Source organism: Ptiloglossa arizonensis, chromosome 6 (assembly GCF_051014685.1).
Source record: "Ptiloglossa arizonensis isolate GNS036 chromosome 6, iyPtiAriz1_principal, whole genome shotgun sequence".
In the NCBI taxonomy this organism is placed as follows: domain Eukaryota; kingdom Metazoa; phylum Arthropoda; class Insecta; order Hymenoptera; family Colletidae; genus Ptiloglossa; species Ptiloglossa arizonensis.
The window spans coordinates 7,629,750-7,649,281 of record NC_135053.1 but is presented as its reverse complement, the minus strand read 5'-3'; the positions used below and the strand labels follow the sequence as shown (position 1 = coordinate 7,649,281).

The 19,532-nt window shown below is 32.1% G+C and overlaps 2 protein-coding genes across 2 annotated transcripts; one reads left to right on the top strand and one right to left on the bottom strand.

Annotated features, from left to right (window-relative positions):
* Positions 1-590: 590 nt before the first annotated feature.
* Positions 591-19,361, bottom strand: LOC143148174 (uncharacterized). Its single transcript, XM_076314184.1, has 8 exons — positions 19,322-19,361; positions 15,627-15,771; positions 7,439-7,676; positions 6,391-6,700; positions 4,462-4,628; positions 1,358-1,631; positions 997-1,112; positions 591-889 (listed from the first exon to the last, which is right to left on the bottom strand). The coding sequence occupies exons 2-8, from the start codon at positions 15,639-15,641 to the stop codon at positions 744-746; spliced, it is 1,266 nt and encodes a 421-aa protein (XP_076170299.1). The 5' UTR covers positions 15,642-15,771; positions 19,322-19,361; the 3' UTR covers positions 591-743.
* On the top strand, positions 13,682-15,758 carry LOC143147867 (uncharacterized). The gene is made up of 4 exons (XM_076313548.1): positions 13,682-13,871; positions 14,172-14,406; positions 15,079-15,246; positions 15,469-15,758. The coding sequence occupies exons 1-4, from the start codon at positions 13,682-13,684 to the stop codon at positions 15,605-15,607; spliced, it is 732 nt and encodes a 243-aa protein (XP_076169663.1). The 3' UTR covers positions 15,608-15,758.
* Positions 19,362-19,532: the final 171 nt, after the last annotated feature.

The following is a 19,532-nucleotide window of genomic DNA, read 5'->3' as shown; positions in this document are numbered from 1 at the left end:
TTATCATTTCTTAACAGAATTATAATATAATAACATCTTACTGAAATATCACACTTTGTGATATTCTTGCCATAAAGAACGATATGAAAAAATTGTAGAATTTTGATACATCAAAACATATTAACTATGCTAATATACTATAAACAAGTAAAACTTAATACAGTTCTCAGTAACTACGCGCGAACACGTATTCGATGATCGATAACTCGACTATCACAATAGTCGACACAAATTTGCAGAGATGAGAAATCTTTATATTAATTTACACATTAATACTGTATTGGTAATGATGTCAACAATGATTACAAAACTACAACTTTAAATATTAAAATTAATGGCAGAGAGTCAGTGTCATACAAATGTCTATAGATGTATTATAAAAAGGAAAAATGTATTTAATTAAGGGACAAAAATGTTGGAAAGATACAGTGATCTTGATAAAAATGAATAATTTTAATCTTAAAAATTAGACATTGATTGGAAAAAAATTATCGATATAACAACACACAATTCGTCCATTCCAATTGTTCAGTGGAATATATTTGAATATATGTAGCATATTTTATTGCGATTATATTAAACGTCTTATATCGATGCAAAATCATTGTATTTTCTATTCCTTATTGGATAATATTATATTTCTTTCGGTATCTTCTTTGATACGTTCAATGTCTAAAAATATATTCTATGCCTTTGCCATCCGTCTTTGTTAATGTCCAGTTTCAAATATTAATTCACGTACTTCATTTACAAATATCTGAAAAACATACATTTTCATATTTTTCCGGTTTCCTTACTTCTTCTTTCCGTCTTTTTTCTTTTCTTTTCTTCGGTTTCAACTTGTGCACTTTCCTCTTTTCGTTCTCTTTCTTCTCGCGAATCACTTTATCTAAGAATAAGTAAATAACAAATATTTTTAACTACTAAATGAAAACAAGATCGATAAACTAACAAGTACGAGTATCGTAACTCAAATTTAAATTGCTTTATACACACCTTTTTGTAAGATAGAAGTCAAATTACACCTACAGCATGCACATTGCCGATGATTCCTCTGGAATATACTTGGAAGCTTTTCGCGTTTCTTTACAACACGCTTCTCCAAAGTTTTCCTTAATTCGAAGAAAATTGCTTGCCAATGTATTACCAATAACTTATGCGCAAGATGCATCGCATTATTTTAAAAAATTGTTATTCATTTAAACGATAGTTCTCGATAGATTTACTACGCGACTGACAAAAATAACAAACTGATACATAATCTTACGAACTTATTGAATTGTTCGTGTGAAATATTCGAGATGCACCTTGTTCGATTTTACATTTTATCGTATCAATATTCTTCCTTCTTACGCACTTCATATCCTGATTTTCCTGGTCCTTCTCTTTCTTCTTGTCTTGAATATTTTTCTGAAGAAAACTGAATCGTTGCCTTTTCTTCCGTTTCCTATCTTTCGATTTTTGCACACAAACTGAATTCACGCATTGATTCAAAACATCAGAAGGGATTTGATGATCTGGACTGCACTTGACACATTTACCCGTGCATCCACCTTCGATGTCCGAACAGGAGCAAAAAGCTTCATCCTTCCATTCGCAGGGATCGGTAAGGGTGTCTTTGTCCTCTTTATCTGGGGACCAATTGTACCTAAATATAAAAGATGAAAATCTAGAGTAAATAATCCTAACATTGTTAGAAATGGAACGATCGTTAAAGAAGAATAAATTTAATCGGCACCATAATCTTCCAAGACCTATCAAAATTATTTGCGAATAAGATTTACAGTATAAGTTTGATAACTATATTAAAATCGATAACCAAGTTAGATATTTATTCAATGGAGGTGTTACTTTTAGACTCGATACGGTCAGGAATTTATTTCTCAGAATATTAGACCTTGATGTATATATCTGTAGTAGAACTTTTTCTTATTTTCAGAAAAAAAAAGTACTTTGTATAATAAATATTTTGTTCCGATCTGTCCATTTTATAGCGGACAACTACTTGCGTACGCTACGATTATACGTAATTAGATTGAAGTGTGAACAAATAAGTATAATTTACGGCTACATCAATGCCAAAGTTATTTAAAAAATTTTGTTCATAAGTATATCCTTTCATAAACCAAATTGATAATTTTACGATATAGTTACTTCTCTCTTATCGAGCGTATTTCTTTAGTAGATAATCTAAATTTTAATTCATAATCAATTTTTAACAACTCGTACTTCTTTTTAACTGTATATATAAGTTTGTAACATTTCATTTTAAAAATAATGATTGTTTAATTTGAATCGATGAACGCTGTTTAAGAATATACGATTTATAAACGAAGAACATATCAAAAGCAAACTAATACACTAGCGTGCAAGATTAGAGGGTCAGTAAATTTCGGTCAAAAAATTATCAATTTTTAAACAGTTATAACTCTTGATTAAAAAAAATTAATTAAAGTTTGAAGTCTCTACTTTACGATGCTACTTAAACCATGCATCTTCACTATTGCAGTATTTGAAATGTGAGGGCATGTTCGTGATATCGAAAAACTGCAAAGTATAACGTTCTCTAGAGAGTTGCAAAAATTTTGTTGGTGTATATCATTTGCATCATCGTCATAATGTATCTGCTATTGTATCAGTGCAGGTATACAGGACCTGCAGCACTTTTGATGTGTCCTTCGTCCATAAATTGTATATTCTCAAACAGCGTTTATCGATTCAAATTAAACAATCGTTATTTTTAAAACGTAATGTTACAAAGTTATATATACAGTTACATGAAACATGAGTTTTTAGAAACTGAATTACAATTTAGATTATCTTCAAAAGAAATACACTCGATAAGAGAGAAGTAACCTTACGATTATATTGTAAAATTATTAATTTTGTTTACGAAAGGAAATATTTATGAATAAAAGACAATGGTAGAAGTTGACCAATTTTGGATCTAGCCGGCAATAAAAATTTTTTGTAGAATATGGTTCTGTAGATCTTAAGAAATCCGAAGTGCATAATTACTTATCCGAGTGGCGATGAGAAAATTATAAAACATAAGGGTAAACTTGAAAATCTCATTAGTAAAACTGATCTATTTAATTGTCGTTATCTACTTCCAATGATGATTCACCTTCAAAATAATTATTTAAGAAATCAGCTGGTAAGTTAATCATAGATTGGTGTCAGGCACATCTAACCATTTAATTGTTGTTACACAGGATAGGACATCTAAAACAGGCCACCTGTATAACTTGCTTGCTTGTAATAATGTGTGTCAAACTTATTTTTTTAAGTAGGACGATACTGTTTTTTATTTATATTCTGATAGAGACTTTCAAGACCTATAGATGGAGGCCATTCAAGGTTTCACAAAGTCAACAATAATGGAAAATGAATTATTTCAAGTTACTTCTATGTTGAAGTCACATGTCTTCTCTGCTTGTTGGTATTTTGTTGATGTCGCTCTTGTAATCGTTCAAGCATATCTTTCAATGTAAATAAACATTTTCTGCTTACCAATCACTTTGAATGCATCTATTGGTCAAAGTGCATATCTTGCGATATGCGTTTTACGATATGATTTTCATTTATAGAGAGTGTCGTCAAATTATGAGAGAATCGGTACATTTGTATGCGGAACGATTTCCCCATCGTGTTCATCTTTCGCGTTCTGTTTTATCAAACATAATAAAAACTTTTCAAGAAACAGGAAGTATAGATAATAAAAAACGTAATCGAGTCAAGAAGGCAACTGATAACGGAACTGCAATAACAATTTTAGTTGCTACAGCAGCAGGCTCATACTATTTTGTAAGATTATACAATGAACGTAGTGTAACCTTGAATGACTTTTATTTATAGGTCATTGTATTTGTCTCGAAAGGCTCTATCAAAATATAAATAAAAAACGGTATCATCCCGTTTAGAAAAACAAGTTTGACCTTCATATCCCTTCTATGTTTCCATCAAGCAAAAAAAACTATTGCTATCATATTATGTGTCCCTTAAAATCGAACAACTTTTGTCTGACACTTTTCTTTCTATTATTACAAGCAAACAAGTTATTCAAATGGTCTAGTTTAGATGCCTCACCCTGTATAACAACAATTAAATATTTGGATGTGCTTGACATCCAACCTTACCAGCTGGTTTTCTAAATAATAATTTTGAAGGTGTATCATCATTGGAAGTAGATAACGACAATTAAATAGATCAGTTTTACTAATGAGATGTTCAAGTTTACCCTTATTTTTCATAAATTTCCCATTGCCTCTTGAATAAATAATTATGCGTTTCGGATTCCTTAAGATCTACGGAAACATATTCGATGAAAAAATTTGTTGCCACCGAGGTCTAAAATTGGCTCATTTCTACCATTGTCGTCTGTAAATAACTTTGAAATTGATGCAGTCGTAAATTATACTCATTGTTAATTTGTCTATGATAATTACTTGAATCGCGTACCACGGGTCTTCAAAAGACTTCGCCTACGAAGGAAAAAAGCTGCGGCAATACAGAGAATAATGAAAAGTAGGAGAAACAGTATTGACAAACAGATCGATCGATGATAAGGATGATCACTCTTGATCTGCGATTTATTTGGTCTCTCTTCCCTTACGTAAACCTTGCGCCTAAAATTGAAAATGAACATTGCGTTACGTCTTTTCTCTTTAAAATACATATTGATTAATATTTATGTAAATATATAACGTGTATCCTCTAACGCGACGTATGACATTTCAGCTATTTACGGCCATCTGTCAAGAAAAAGTTGTCAAGAAAAATTCATCAACATAGAGTACACAACAAATAACAATAATAAAAATTTTGAAATTAATTTGTTTTCATAGGGAAACCAAGGTTATCTTGGGTTTTTAAAATAGGACCAGATATTTTTTTCTCTTATAGGAAAAATCAAAACGAATTAAAAAACCATATAACATTATACGTATTTTTATCACCAGAATATTACGTTTACAGTAATGGAAATGTAATATTTAGTTATTCTACGTTTAGACTATTATAAGATAAATGAAAATTGAACATAAAAACCCATCCTTCGTTTTAATGCACGTTCGAAATTGCATTCCATCTTTTGCAATGCAATATTCTCTACACTTTTGCAGAAGTTTGAAAGTGTTGCTGTAATTAGACGATATGAATGCACAGCTTTGCATTCTGTAATTATTTTTTTATATTTATAATTTTTATTTATCTTACAATATTATAATTCGAATTATAATTCGAAGTCTTTTACAAAATAATATCATATAATACATATGTTAGTGTACTCTCAGTGTTCAAAAAAATTAACACAATATCGAAATCCTTTTTTTGCCACTTTGTTAAATTATATTTTATAGTATGGTCGGGATGATATCTACAATCATGTAAAAACATTGATCTGTTTATTTCCTATCTACGATTGTAAAAGCACAGCTTCGAACACATGAAATATTTAGCCCATCGCGTTACAAAAATTCAGAAAATACATTTAATAGTTAACAAATATGACTACAAAAGTTTACATTTTTATTCGTTAAACTTTTCATTTAAAAATATTTTAACGATTATCTAATTAATTGTCTTCTCAATGGGAATCTTCCTCTATATATACTCAAGATAATTTTTTGTATCTTTTTGTTTATAAATGCATTAGTATTAATCTTTAGAATGAAATATTGTCCCCATTCGAATACGCAGCGAATCTGGGGTAACGACCAGACAGGTGTCAAGTTGCGATGCCTTGTAAATAGATTTTGGGTATGCGTTTAGATACAACGATATCCAGAGTTTAATTTACGAGTCCCCAAATCGGCGCCAGACACCCACAGCGTCGAGTTTTCCCAAGCCATTGACTTCACTTGCCCTTTCCTTGGTGAGAAGGGTAACTCCTTCGGAAAGGGCAGAGTGAAGTCGAGACCAATGATAGTTCAATTTACAATTTCGAAATCATGACTCCCCCTGAACGAGTCTTTGTCACGGCGTATCCGTTCGAGAAAGATCAGAGCTATACAATTTTGTAACATCACGATCGCACAAGAGATCGTACAACAGAGCCTAACCTAACTTTCTACCGTCAAGATCACCCAAGAGATCCTGAGACAAGTTGATACCGTCACGATCACAAGATCTTGTACAATATTCAAAATAGAACTAAAATTGTATGTTAGGCCGGTTCATCTTCATTCATAATTTATTGCTTCAAAACCTCCCCAACGCCATTAATTTATCGTTAGAGACGTAATCTTTGGGTACGCACAAGAGTAACAGCTATACACACACGGTGCAATCTTTATTGGAACCTTTATTGGATATTGTATCGGGAAATGATAAAAAAGAGCTAAAATTTTTTTAACTAAGTTGTTTATCGTATTCTTTGAAAATTCTTACTTGGCAGCTTCTTTTCTTCCTACAACAACTATCCTGCGAGTCCCTTTATTCGACGTCGCGGAACTATGTTCACGATGGCCTCTTTTCTTCTTTTTATGCTTTCCTCTTTCAGACGAATACTTGTCATTTCTTATGATATGCCTCCTTGACACTCTGTGTTCTGGAAATTCTAACGTATCGGCTATTTCGTAATCCTTCTTGTCGAGGAACTTAATCGATCTGCGATCTCTCACATACTTTGCCAGATCAGGCCGTCCTAACCGTCTGAGCGTTATCTCCATTATTGAACGTCCTCCAGATTTTTCACTTTCTACGACAAATATGTTCTTCGTTATCCCTAACTTTTCTTTCAAATATGCTTTTTTAATTTATTTACCAAGGAAGTTAAGGTTTCAGGCACCTTGTAGCATTTTTTTGTGTCTAATATAAGTGTCTAATTAAGAAGTATCACTGATAATGAGTTACGTTTATGTTTCACTCGAATAAAGAATGTTATGTTTGCTTAATAATATATTATAGCAACTTGTTTTCTTAACAAAATATTATAGAAACTTGTTTTCTTAATAAAGTAATGTAGATTTCTAAACTCAAAGGTATACAAAGGTCATTGTATTCGCATAGAAGATCGTTGAACTCGTTTTTTTATTGGCTTTAATACTGAAAAGTGAAAAATATATACCGCCATTTAAGAAATTTAATGTGATTTCAATTTTTCATCAAATGAAAAGTTTTTTGGAAACTTTAACTGTTGCAATTTATTGCCATCGAAATACCGAATAAGAACTTTGCATTGAATTAGCGTAAATGCCGGAAAAAATCATGACAATCGTTACGATGAACACACTATGAATTCATAACGTACTAATTGTAGAGAATAGTATTCTAATGAAAAAATAATATTTGCAGTAATATCAAATTTTTGATAAAATGATCTCGAAATTCGTATAACAAGCAAACGAGTACGATTAAAATAATAGTGTAGCTGCATACTCTTTTCGAATTATTGATTAATTACGCTAAAAATAATTGCGTTTAATATTTTCTTTACTTGAGAAGTCATTGTTCCACTGTTCGAGATTAACGAGACACTCGTTCGAAGTAGTCGGTAGGTGACTTAAATTTTTGCTGAGCACTCCATGTTTTTTCCGTTCGCGTTCCACCCTCAATGGAGTCAACTTGTATGCAGTTTTTACAAGCTGCAAGCATTCCAAAGGATTCAATTTCTGCGACAAGTGTACGAGATCCGTCTCTTTCAGATCAACGGTACATCGAACGAGAGATTTTTCCTTGAACGAAAAAGAAATTTATTTTCATCGTATTACCGTTATTATTTAATATTTAATATTTATATAAATATTTGTTCACGGTACACGGAATTGAAATGGAAATTTCTCAAACGTGCACCATTCGGAACGTGCGAAACGTGACATTGGCTCGATAGAGAAATCATTTCATTGTATTCGCACTACGTTATCGACGTGATATTCATCGTTTTAAATATAATCGAAAGTCAACAGTAACTCTTACAGTCTCACCCTCTTTACTGCAAAAACGACAATCAAAATGTAAAGCGTGCGTACAAATGTCATTCTAAAACGAACATGTGTAAAATTCACTAAGAACCGGCGAGTCGCATTTTCCTGTCAACAGAAAAATGTGTTCAACAGGCCTACAACTGACGGTCGTTGCAATTCAATCGATTATAGCACACGGTGAATCTATTGGTTCGAAAAATTGTTCAACGTCCGAATGTATATTCACGTCACACATTTCAATAAAAGACATAAATACGTCATCGGTGTAACGATTAACTATGAAGTTAGACATAATTATTCGATAAGTGTATTTTAGGATGTTCCGTTTCCTCTGTAACGTTATTTACGTATTGCTAATGGCCTCGAAAGGGTTATATACTAATTTTGACAAATAGCATTATCAAATAGGTATTTACCTTGCGTTGTTAAACGAAACTTTTTATTCGAGATTTAATTTTATTCGTCACCTTAACCGATCCATTATTCGTTTTCCGATTGATATCTCTCTATACCCTTTTGTTTACCTAACCAATCAATTATATTTATTGCAGAAGCGTATAACTCGTGCAATTCGTTTTAAGGTTGCACACTTGCCGGAAGATATGACTAGTTCAACGAATCAACGAAGAGTGCAACGAAACGGCGTGTGAAATTTTTACGACCCTCGATGAACTTGAGAAACGTTCTCGAAAATGCACTGTTTTTTCTTCTACTCTACTGTGCCTCCTCTGTCACGCAGGTACATTTACTTTCAGATTTAATTTGTCGCATATACTCCCGACGAGAAAATGATTGAAAGGAGTTGTACAGTCGCGCCACGGCCGAGAAAAAAAAACATTCTCAATTGAGGTTAACGAATGGCTCCGTTTTGAAAACATTAACTGGAAAGACAACATAGAAGTTTATAACCACAGTTTGAATTTTCGTCGCGCGTTGCTATATATTTTACTTAATTCGCAAAGATCATTACCGAGGTCGATGTGCCAGAACTCCAGCTGTTAGCATCAAACTTGAAACCAGAAGAGTGTGTAAGACTTGTCTCTTTAGATTCACAGAGTAAGTAGATCGTGTATATAAATCAATACGATTGTAAGCGGAAACAATTTTACTTTTCCAAAAAGAGCTACAAGAATTAGATCTATGAACGTGTAATCAAATTTGTTGTAACTTACAAATTAATGTTTCGATGTATTCGATGTGGAAATTATGATTACAAAATTTCAATATCACCGAATGTTGAGAGTTTTCACAAAAGTTAGAAAAACACATTCCGAAGAAGAACTAATTTGTTCTATGAACTGTCTGCAATCATTTTAACACGATTTATAACAGCTCCACTATCGGATGCACAAATTCAACAACTAGCCCAAGAACAGAGTTGCTTTCGAAGGCTAGTGAAATGGATCTGTCAGTTAAGAACAGTTACGAAAAACACGTACCCAATCTTAAACGATCTTCTTGATCGCATCGGAAGAAGAGACTTAATTGCGTGTCTCGCAGAATATAATATGAAAAGTTCAAACTCACCGAAAGTGGTTCGCGAAGTTCATCCGGCTAATGATTCGGAGTAAGTTGTCCGGACTCCAGAGATGAGTCGAATTTTATTCGAATAATGTATAACGATTAAAATCATTGTGTAACTAGTTATTTGCAAAATTTATTCGACCGATAGTTATTTATATAAGTTGTTCATTCATTAAAAGTTATATATATATATAATTTGATCGAATAATACAGACTGTAATTTTGATCGAATAACTATTTGAATAAGAAAATTGTTTACCTTTTATTCGAAATATTTATCTGGATTCTATCGTATAGATATGTAACTAATGTCAAATTGCAAATAATTAGTTAAAACTATTGAAAGCTTCCAGGTGTAAACCGTGTCCTTTTAAAAAATAATCCCAACGTTTCGCTTTATACATATATATATAATAAAGCAGCTAGCAATATCGGTAAAATGTTGAATTAATTTTCGAGAAGGTCGTGGTTTATATCTGTATGATTTTTTCTTCTAAATAATCTTTAAAGTATTATTAACATCACCGCGTATGTATTTCATAATATATAATTGTATATCGTAATTCGTAATATATAATTTTATCATTTTTTAATTTCTCAGAGAGGAAGAAGTAGAGACATTTACCACATCAGTATCACCAAAAAGCAATAAAACAAAATATGTTGAAGCCGGCATTCACAAAATAAACGAAACAATTGCCAGTATCAGTGGTAATGAACATTCTCATTAATTCCAGGATGATTCCACTTTAATCGTCTGTGTCTTTTGATTAATCGCAGGATATACCATGAAGGTAACGCTAGGAACTGCAGCGATCGTTCTGATCACAACTATACTTTTTACTTGTTGTTGCACTTTATTTATAAGAAACAGAATAGCGAACGTATTCAATAAAATATTTGGAAGGGACAAGAAGAAAAAGAAGAAGAAAAAGGGGTAATTTTAACTCTAGTATTTCCTTTTCGAAGTCAGAATCTGGAATGGCGCAGTCGCATTAATCAACGACATTGTTCTTTGATCAGTAAATATATAGCGATTGATACAGACGACGCGGAAGATGTGTCCAGAAGCTATATTGTTCGAAAATCACGGGCGAAGAGGAAGAGAGCGCCATCTTACGAATTGGTGGACACAGGTACACAAAACCTCATAAACGTGGTACCTAAAGAACCCGAAGAACCGTCACCGACGGGATGTTGCAAATGTTACAGGAAAAAAAGAAAGAAAAGTGCAAAAAGACCGCACAGATGAAACATGTAAATTAATTGCACAAGGTTTTTATTGAACGTTCTTCGTGTTTTTAAATATGCTTCTTGTAATGAACGCCTGTCCCGCGAAAGTTTTATATCGACAAATTAATTATAAGGGAACAGACTTTTATTTGTCACTTAGAAAAATAGTAAATAAATAATTTTAGTGTACAGCAGTGGTTCCTGAATATTTAAAGGTATCTTCTTAAGAAAGAGAATTTCTACGCTTGAAATTTATAGAGAAAGAAATCTTTGTTACGTTTGTTTAATGAATTTAGAATTAAATCGCTTTTATCGATATTTGAATCGTTCGAATGTTTCACTCATCGAATATAAAAGATTATTCGAGCAAACACTCTGGCTAAATGAAATGCTTGCAAAACACTCGCATTAATAAATCAATTATATTTATTACACCATCTACAGAAAATAATGTGATATAAAACAAAAAGTTACGAAAATCCAAGTAACATATTTGTATAATTCTTTGTTAATCATTTTCAAAGGTTTGAATAAAAAAATTGATTCATATTTTTGTACGTTTAGCATAATCAGAGCTATTAATTTAAATACTTTTGATTTTATTTTAGTTGTAAGTTAAGTTAATAATTGAGAAACGTCTTGACGCTCGAAAACATAATAAACAATTAGCTGTATAACTTTATTCTTTTTATTTATTTATTTTGTACACCTAGAGTCTACAGTATATGAAAAAATGAAAAACATAAATAAAGTAGGTAGTTGCTCTGTAAAACTATATTTTAACTTTATTTCTTGATTATGATGACTGTTTTTAATTTATAGAAACTTTGTTTTAGAATATTATACCTAATTTAAGATATAATTAAAATTGTCTGGAAGAAAATCCGGAATTCTAATTTGTCCTAAGTTCGTGATATTGCAGATGATAGTCTTATAGGTATCTACATTAAACGATTTATTCGTATACTTCATTCATACTGGTGACAAACCGAATAAAAGTCAAGTTGCGAATGATTGCATCGTAGTAATTCGTATCGAGTCAATGGTATTTTGTCATTATTTTCGATTGTATATTTACACCGAACGTGAATTAAACATTCGGACGAGTCCTGTTTAAGATTCATTAACAACGACTTTTTGACGAGCTCGTCCAGTATTTATCTAACGTAAATATAATTTTATTACACATGTATGTACACTATCGACTGGTGTTTCGACGATGCAATTGTCCCAACCTCGACTCGTGCTCAGCTCGTTGATGGTATAAATGGACCTTAACACGTATCGTGTTTATAAACAATGTCCTACGATGCCGAGCAATTAGTTTTTGTAAATATTATACTGTTAGGTTTTCATTTATGGGGACACAATCAAGAAAATGTCTATAGTCATAATATCAAAAGTCTGAATATATATATATATATATATATATTTTTTTTTATTTTTACATTGACTGCCGCACGGACAATTTTATACAGCAATGAAACATTCGGTAAGAGTACTCAGCCAGAAAAAATTCTCAAATTGATATGCATTCTTGTGTCACAATTTGACTTTAACCATTTCAGTCCTAGTAAGTACTCACTATAGTCGTCAAGAATGGGAAGACCTATTGGTCTTAATATATCTATGTGGAGACCTGTGAAACCTAATATCGACTATGATTGGCAGTAAATCCTAGCGTCGATTATGGTCAGCATCTACGTAATGAACAATCGATCTTAATACCAACATTTTCGAAAGCATATTCATGCATATTTAGATACGTCGAGATGAAACGATTAAAGAAAGTAAAATAGAAATTTTATTCAATATTAAACATTGCATTAAAAATTTTGTTTTACTCCTCTTTTGTATTTTAAGGCGCCCCTTTAGTTCAAAGGGACTCCACTTACAGTCAGTGAAAAACATATCCGTGCATTTTATTACAATTAATTTAGCATTGTATAATTTTCATACAGAAGATGGAAAATATAATAAATAATATTTGCGTTATTTTGCTTAGAAACAGAACATTGTTCCACGTACTTTACACATATACTTTATTAACGTTTGTTTTTGCAATTAATACTCTGATCCTCTTTTGGAATATTAATCAATTCTTTAGTAATAGTCGGTTGAATATAATTTCACTTGTACAATATTTTAAATTTTAAATCTTTTTCATTTCGAATAATTCATAATGCCACCGACAAAATTTAAACACCGCATAAAAAATGTACTTTATGTATAGAATGTAGTAAAGTATAGTGATAATGCATAATTTAGTCATAATTTAGTCACTTTGAAGAAAAAGCATACTATGTCTAAGATATGTATTTAACAAAAATACATTGCACGCAGTTTGAATTTTCAATCGAACTTTATGTTATAACTCAAAAATAAAAAATTTTTTCTCCGAGATGTAACTTATACTATTTATTATAAATAGCATAAAATAAACTTCTTGTAATGAGTTTTTGTTATAATTTAAAGATACTCTTTGTGGATATCAATTTTTTTCCGAAGTTTTCAACAACATGAAAACTAGACAATGCATAAAAATTAGGTTAAGAAATAATCCTTTTTTGATTGTTTAACGTAAAAATCAAATCGATAACTTCTTCAGTCAAAAGTTGCAGCTTCTGAAACATTTCGTAAATCCGTACTTTAACCCCTTCTTCCCCCTACAGTTCCTGTAGATCTACAAAAAAGTTACACTAAATCGATTATTCACTTTTTATGTGTCTACAAAAATGGAAAGTTTAAAAAAAAATTTCTCTCGAGTAATTTCCTGTATAAAATGAAATCCTGTATAAATGGTTCTTTATATTCGTTGTTAGATACTTAAACCAAATATAAATATTACTATATCTCAAAAGCTTTAAAAGCGTTTGTTTCGTACAATGTTCGAATATTTCTTGTAAAATTGTCGAAACGTAACAAAAGTCAATTCTTCTGTTTCAGGACCGTAGAACCGTGTCATTTTGTTAACCTTTACGACGAAGATGTTATTAAAAATGCGCGAATGGTCCACGTGTCTATGTTTTATCATCGTAGTATCGCAATACGAAGTGCTTAGCACAATCGATATTAATTTAAACGAGTTGGAATATTTGGCTGCACGTCTTAATCCATTTGAATGCCGACGCTTGATTGCTGCTCTTCATTACACCAGTTATGACTTACCGAATAGTTTAGCAGCAGCGGGTAAATTAGCAAGCAATTACGTATAATTTAACACTAGAACTACCAAAGGGGTCAATTTGACTTGTTTCAAACTTCTTTTTAATATTACTCGATTATTAACGGTGTCTTTGCCTACAATATTCATGGACAATTATTAAAATAGACAACTGATGGTACTCGTGAGTTAATTTGCTTTTCTCCATCTAAGATATGTATGTGGTCTGATACAAATGGCAGTACGTTCAACGTCGATAGTTCTAGTGTTAATAGAAATTAGGTTAGCATTATCTTTGACGTTGCGCTCACAATTTTGCAACATAGAACGCAACGTGGACAACGAGATTCCTTGTATTCGACACCTCATCCATTGGAACGGTTCACCAGCCGAGGGCAAGGGACAAACTCATGAAATCTTGTCGCACAGATTGCGTCAAATAAATCGAAACGACCTGGCAGATTGGTTGGGCAAATCTACTTTTTCGCAATTAGGAAAAGATCTCGACAGAGCGGTGGCGAAGGCATTTGTTGAACACGTTAAAGAAGAAACGGAACCTTCGTAAGTAAATATTTTATTAAATTGTACCAGATTGAACAAATCGGTCCATTACAGTCAGCATCTGATTGTAAGTACAGTAATTCTGAGGCGATTCGGTCGAAAGCGTCTGAAAATTATTCAGAAAATAAACGAGATTGAGCAACAACGTTAAAAAATCGAAGCGATGCATCTTGGTCGTACTTCCATCTTCTGTTCTCATCATTCTTTAATTTTATGTCAGCTGCCTTCTTTCGAAACAGAGCTAACCTAACTAATAGGTTGTTCAATAAGTTTTATCGAACGACAAAACTTATCGAGCAACCTAGTACTATACTGTACTATACTTTATCGAACGACAAAACTTATTGAACAACCTAGTATAATCCATCCAAAGAGACGAAATACCAATGTTTATATTAACGCCTGTGTGATCGAACTATAGACTTAACCAGAAAGCAATCGTTACAAATGATTTTTTTAAATAGTTAACTCTTGAAAAGCGGTTAAATAATATCTTTTTATTAAGCAATAAAACTTGAAAACATTTATATTCATTCTTAATTAATATACTCTATTAAAATGCCTCTACCATTTCACATTTGCCTATTATCATAAAATGTAATACTTTTTGCGACCATAAAAGTATTATATTATTCGCTCGAACGCGACAATTAATTTTCTTTTCGATTACAGTTTTCCGATAACCCTCGAACCTAGTAGTGCCTACAAAGAAGATTCTTGGCTGCAGATTGATATTATTCTCCTAGCAATTTTACTTGGATTATTAGGAACTTTGATAACATTGATATGCGCCACGATATTACTTAGAGCCGAACAACGTTTTCGCAAAACTAAGTACAAGTACGATTATTGTACTAGTTATACTATAACTATGATATACTATGATATACTATATGATATGCTATGATATACTATATGATATACTATGATATACTATAGCATTCTATTTTGCATTATGTATAAGATAAACCATGGAAAAATGTATTTTTTAATAACTTTTATTAAAAGACAATACATACAGACCTTGGTGATTGTCGGTAAATGTTTATGTTTAACTTACAGAAAACTAGACGAGAAAGAAACCGATGACGAAAATCAAAATGTACAAAAGAAGAGAGACAGGATGAAATACAGTACTGAAAGCAGTGATGAAATCACTGATACCATACATGTAGACAGTGAAACAGAGATAGATTTTTAGTCAAATCATTTATATTCACAATTTTAAGACGCATGGTTTTCCATTCCTTCGAATATTTTTGAAAATGTTACATCGATCATCTTATCCCAAGCAGCTTCCACCTCAGGGGAAAATTTCGATTTTAAGGCACTTTTCATCACTTTCATCATTACTTTTTTTAAATCCTGAAATATAAAATAATAATAATATAATACAATAAGAATTAAATAATGTTACATAATGAGAATAAAAGCAATAGCGTGTATAATATTTAAAATATTACGTCTCGTTAAGATTTGAAAAAGTGTACAATATATAGTATGTTACTTAAAAGGACATCTAATTACTTAATCAATTTACCAGTAATTAATTCTGTCCTTGAAAAAAGTGATAATTTATTGTAATTATATAAAAAACGTTTAATAATTTCAAATGATAATTGCTGTTATATCGTATAAATTTATATTTAAATTAATTGAAGTTTTGTTTGTTCTTCTCATCGAAAGAAAATAAGAATTAGTTATATCAGCAAAAAGCAAATCCACTGTTGTGACAAAATTGACCGATAGATATTCATTTTACCTATATTTATAGTAATACACACAGTAAATACACACGAGCGCGCGCGCAGACACGCAAACGTATCTCGTTATCATTAGAGATCAAAAATAATACTTCAGGCAAGTTTTTGATTACGATACCTGATACAAAATCATAGGATATGTACATTGATATATTAAATATTAATAAAAACGATCAAAGAAGCTAAATCGAGTTCGTGAAAGTAAATTTTTTTTTAACATATTCGCTCAAAATTTAATTTCAAAGAACAAATCTAAACTACACAGAAAAATGATTATCCGCAGAAGACAATGAGCTTGGAAGTTAACAATAACGACTTTCGATTCGTATAAATCGATATTGATAACGAATCGTAGAAAACTCAACACACACACACACACACACACACACACACACACCTCCACCGCCGTTTCCATCCCTGGAATGAGAGAGCTGATATCGACGACCTCTTCAACAACTTCATGTTCAATAATTTTGAAAAACTAAAACAAATCCTAACAACTAATTGCACCGATGATGAATCTGAAGAAACACAATCTGTAGCGATTAATCTTTGAAAATGGCACACAATTACTCGATAGTAATGTGAATCATCTCGTACGATAGTGAACGTTTATATGTTGCAAAATGCGCGTAGTAAGATTCGTTAAGGAACATTCGAAGAACTTTCTCTCGACTAAGAACTTATCCACTTAGTCACGACTTATCCACTTATAATTTAATTACAAGCATTGTTTGTACAGAAAGAATAATAGAGTAACATTACACGGTTATTAAAATAAACATACACCATTGCTTTCTGCAGCATAAATTAAGGAATTATTTCTGACGATCTTGCAAGCGTTCCGTCTCTACCTTACTTTGGATTATTACGACATTCAGAGTTTATTTTCAATAAGCTTATTACCGACAAACATAAATCGTAAATACAGTTGAACATTTAACGTAAGCTGATGTCGTTTGTAACAGTACCCATAGATATTAACTGTACCAAACTATTGGATTTTTCATCCCTCGTTTGTTATTCTCGACAAATTTAAAGACTTCTCACAAATTTTCTTGATTCACAAGATTCTTCAATCTAATCAACAAAACTTGTTCATTCGTTACTTGCTCGTCTATCAAAGTATTCTATATAAAATCAAGAATCAAGAGAAAGAACAAAAACAGTAAATAATAATTCAGAATAACAAAGAACACTTAAGAACAGTTCTCAAAAAGAAATGATCTTTATAAATTTATAAACCTTTATAAATATATAAATCAGTAAATCAGTTAAAAACCTTTATAAATCAACGTTCAAAAGTTCTCAGATACTATGCACGTAACACCTGCTTTAAAAATTCAATATGCTGACTCCCACAGAATTTGTGGAATATTTATTAACAATAACAATTAAAAACGTATAATAATACAAAATCTGATGTTTAACGATACGTTCACAGTGCCCAAAAATCCGTATAATTTAAGGGTCCAATATTCTTAGAAATTTCAGTGAAATTTGTAATCCTGTGCCCGTAATAAAATGCAATGACAGTGATTTTTGATTCGGTAGAAGTTCTGCCCAGACGACATTTAATATAGGATCGCTTAAAATGATCGATACCACGAATAGTAAATTATACAATACGTTAATCGCTTTTGTGGACGAGGTAGTAAAACGTCAGAAGTACAGAAACACCTGATGAATAAACAAGGGGTACGCGACAAAAACAGAGAAGATTTATCTCTCAAAGTTCTTGATTGGAGAGTTTAGTTCACTATAAAAAGTCATAGTCGTGGGTGACCAGAACGTTAATAATTCCAACAGCTGCCCTTTAAACATAGTAGATATTAAACGATCGTATCGTAAACTCGAGCTTTGGTCGTAAGCTTGAAATTATCTTAAAAATTATCTTATCTTAAAATTATCGCCTTATTATCTAAATTTTCCGATTACTGACGTTGCTGCAGCTCGATAATAAATATGTCATCCGCGAAAAATGTCATTATCTTAGAATCGGCGATATTGACTTTTGTTATCGTTAATAGATTTCGCGGCTGTGATAGTTGAAAGCAGTAAATACCGAGTGCAATTACAGTACTATTAAAATAAAATAAAGTAATGGCTAGATTTTTAACCGTAAATTTATATACATAAGACGTAGTGATATTTACTAGGTATTGAGACTGATTCTTCTACAAATGAATACTAACTTATTAAAGATAAAAGAAACAATATTTTTTAGATATACATGTTATTTTGATGTAACGGAAAAGAGTACTGCTCTGTTTGGTATATGCAGGGTGTTCGATAACTGGCAGTGTAACTAGAAAGAGAGTGATACTACCTGAAAAAAGAAGTTAAAAATATAGAATAACATTTTTTCGAGAAAATTGAATTCAAATATTCTCCAGCTACACGCAAGGTTGACCGTAGACAATATATGCGTTGATCTTCTTCTCTTTCTCTTCACCTCGGATCACTGGAGAAGAGATCTTTTAAGTTATTTAATCCCCGTACGAGCCCCCAAATAACTGTTGTACACGTGCGGTATATCGAAGTATATTTAAGGATATTATATATTACAGTGATATAAGTATTAAACGTAGCGTTGGTGATTGGTTTCGCTTTCTACTAAGGTAGATCGACCGCGTATTAAACTAAGCTAACCGTCTTTGTTGCTTAAGTCTTACACCGGCCTTTCGTCTTCGTACGTCTTTCAATCGTCTCGTCTTATCGTTCTCTTAGTTGTACTGTCCGCGACACACTCCCCAGACATACCCTCGTCGTCGTACTCTTGCACTCAGGACACAAACTATCTTCAAACATTCCTTTCGTACTTTATATAGTCATACCTATTCATTCTGTTTCATTCTATTCCTCAGTCTCTCTCACTTCAGACATTCGGTCACGTTCGTCCATCCTAATCGCTCGTCTTTTCCAAGCATACCTCACTTTCTCCGAGCCACAGGTACTCTCTTTCATCCCCATGCATCCTTACACCTGGTTGTCGTGCAGGACCCCCTGTAAAGGGATCCTCGGGCCTATCATAAAAGCTAGCGGACAGCGGTCGAAGCAGGCCCAAGCGGACTCGGAAAATCCGATACTACATATGTATACCAAACACTCTCAATGTCACGAATTGCTTTGTATCAGTTCTATTATCTTACTTTTTCCGTTATGAACAATCAGTATTTATCAGAAATGTTTCAATACGAATATACAGATATAACTTGCGCGTTTGATGCATGTAACCGTAACTTATCCGCCGCAGCTAATTCTTACAGGGATCAACATTCTACTCATCGATATTTCCAACATGCGAGTCAGTCGAAGAGCCGAACAAACACTCACGGAATATATTTCTTTTGAACCACTTCA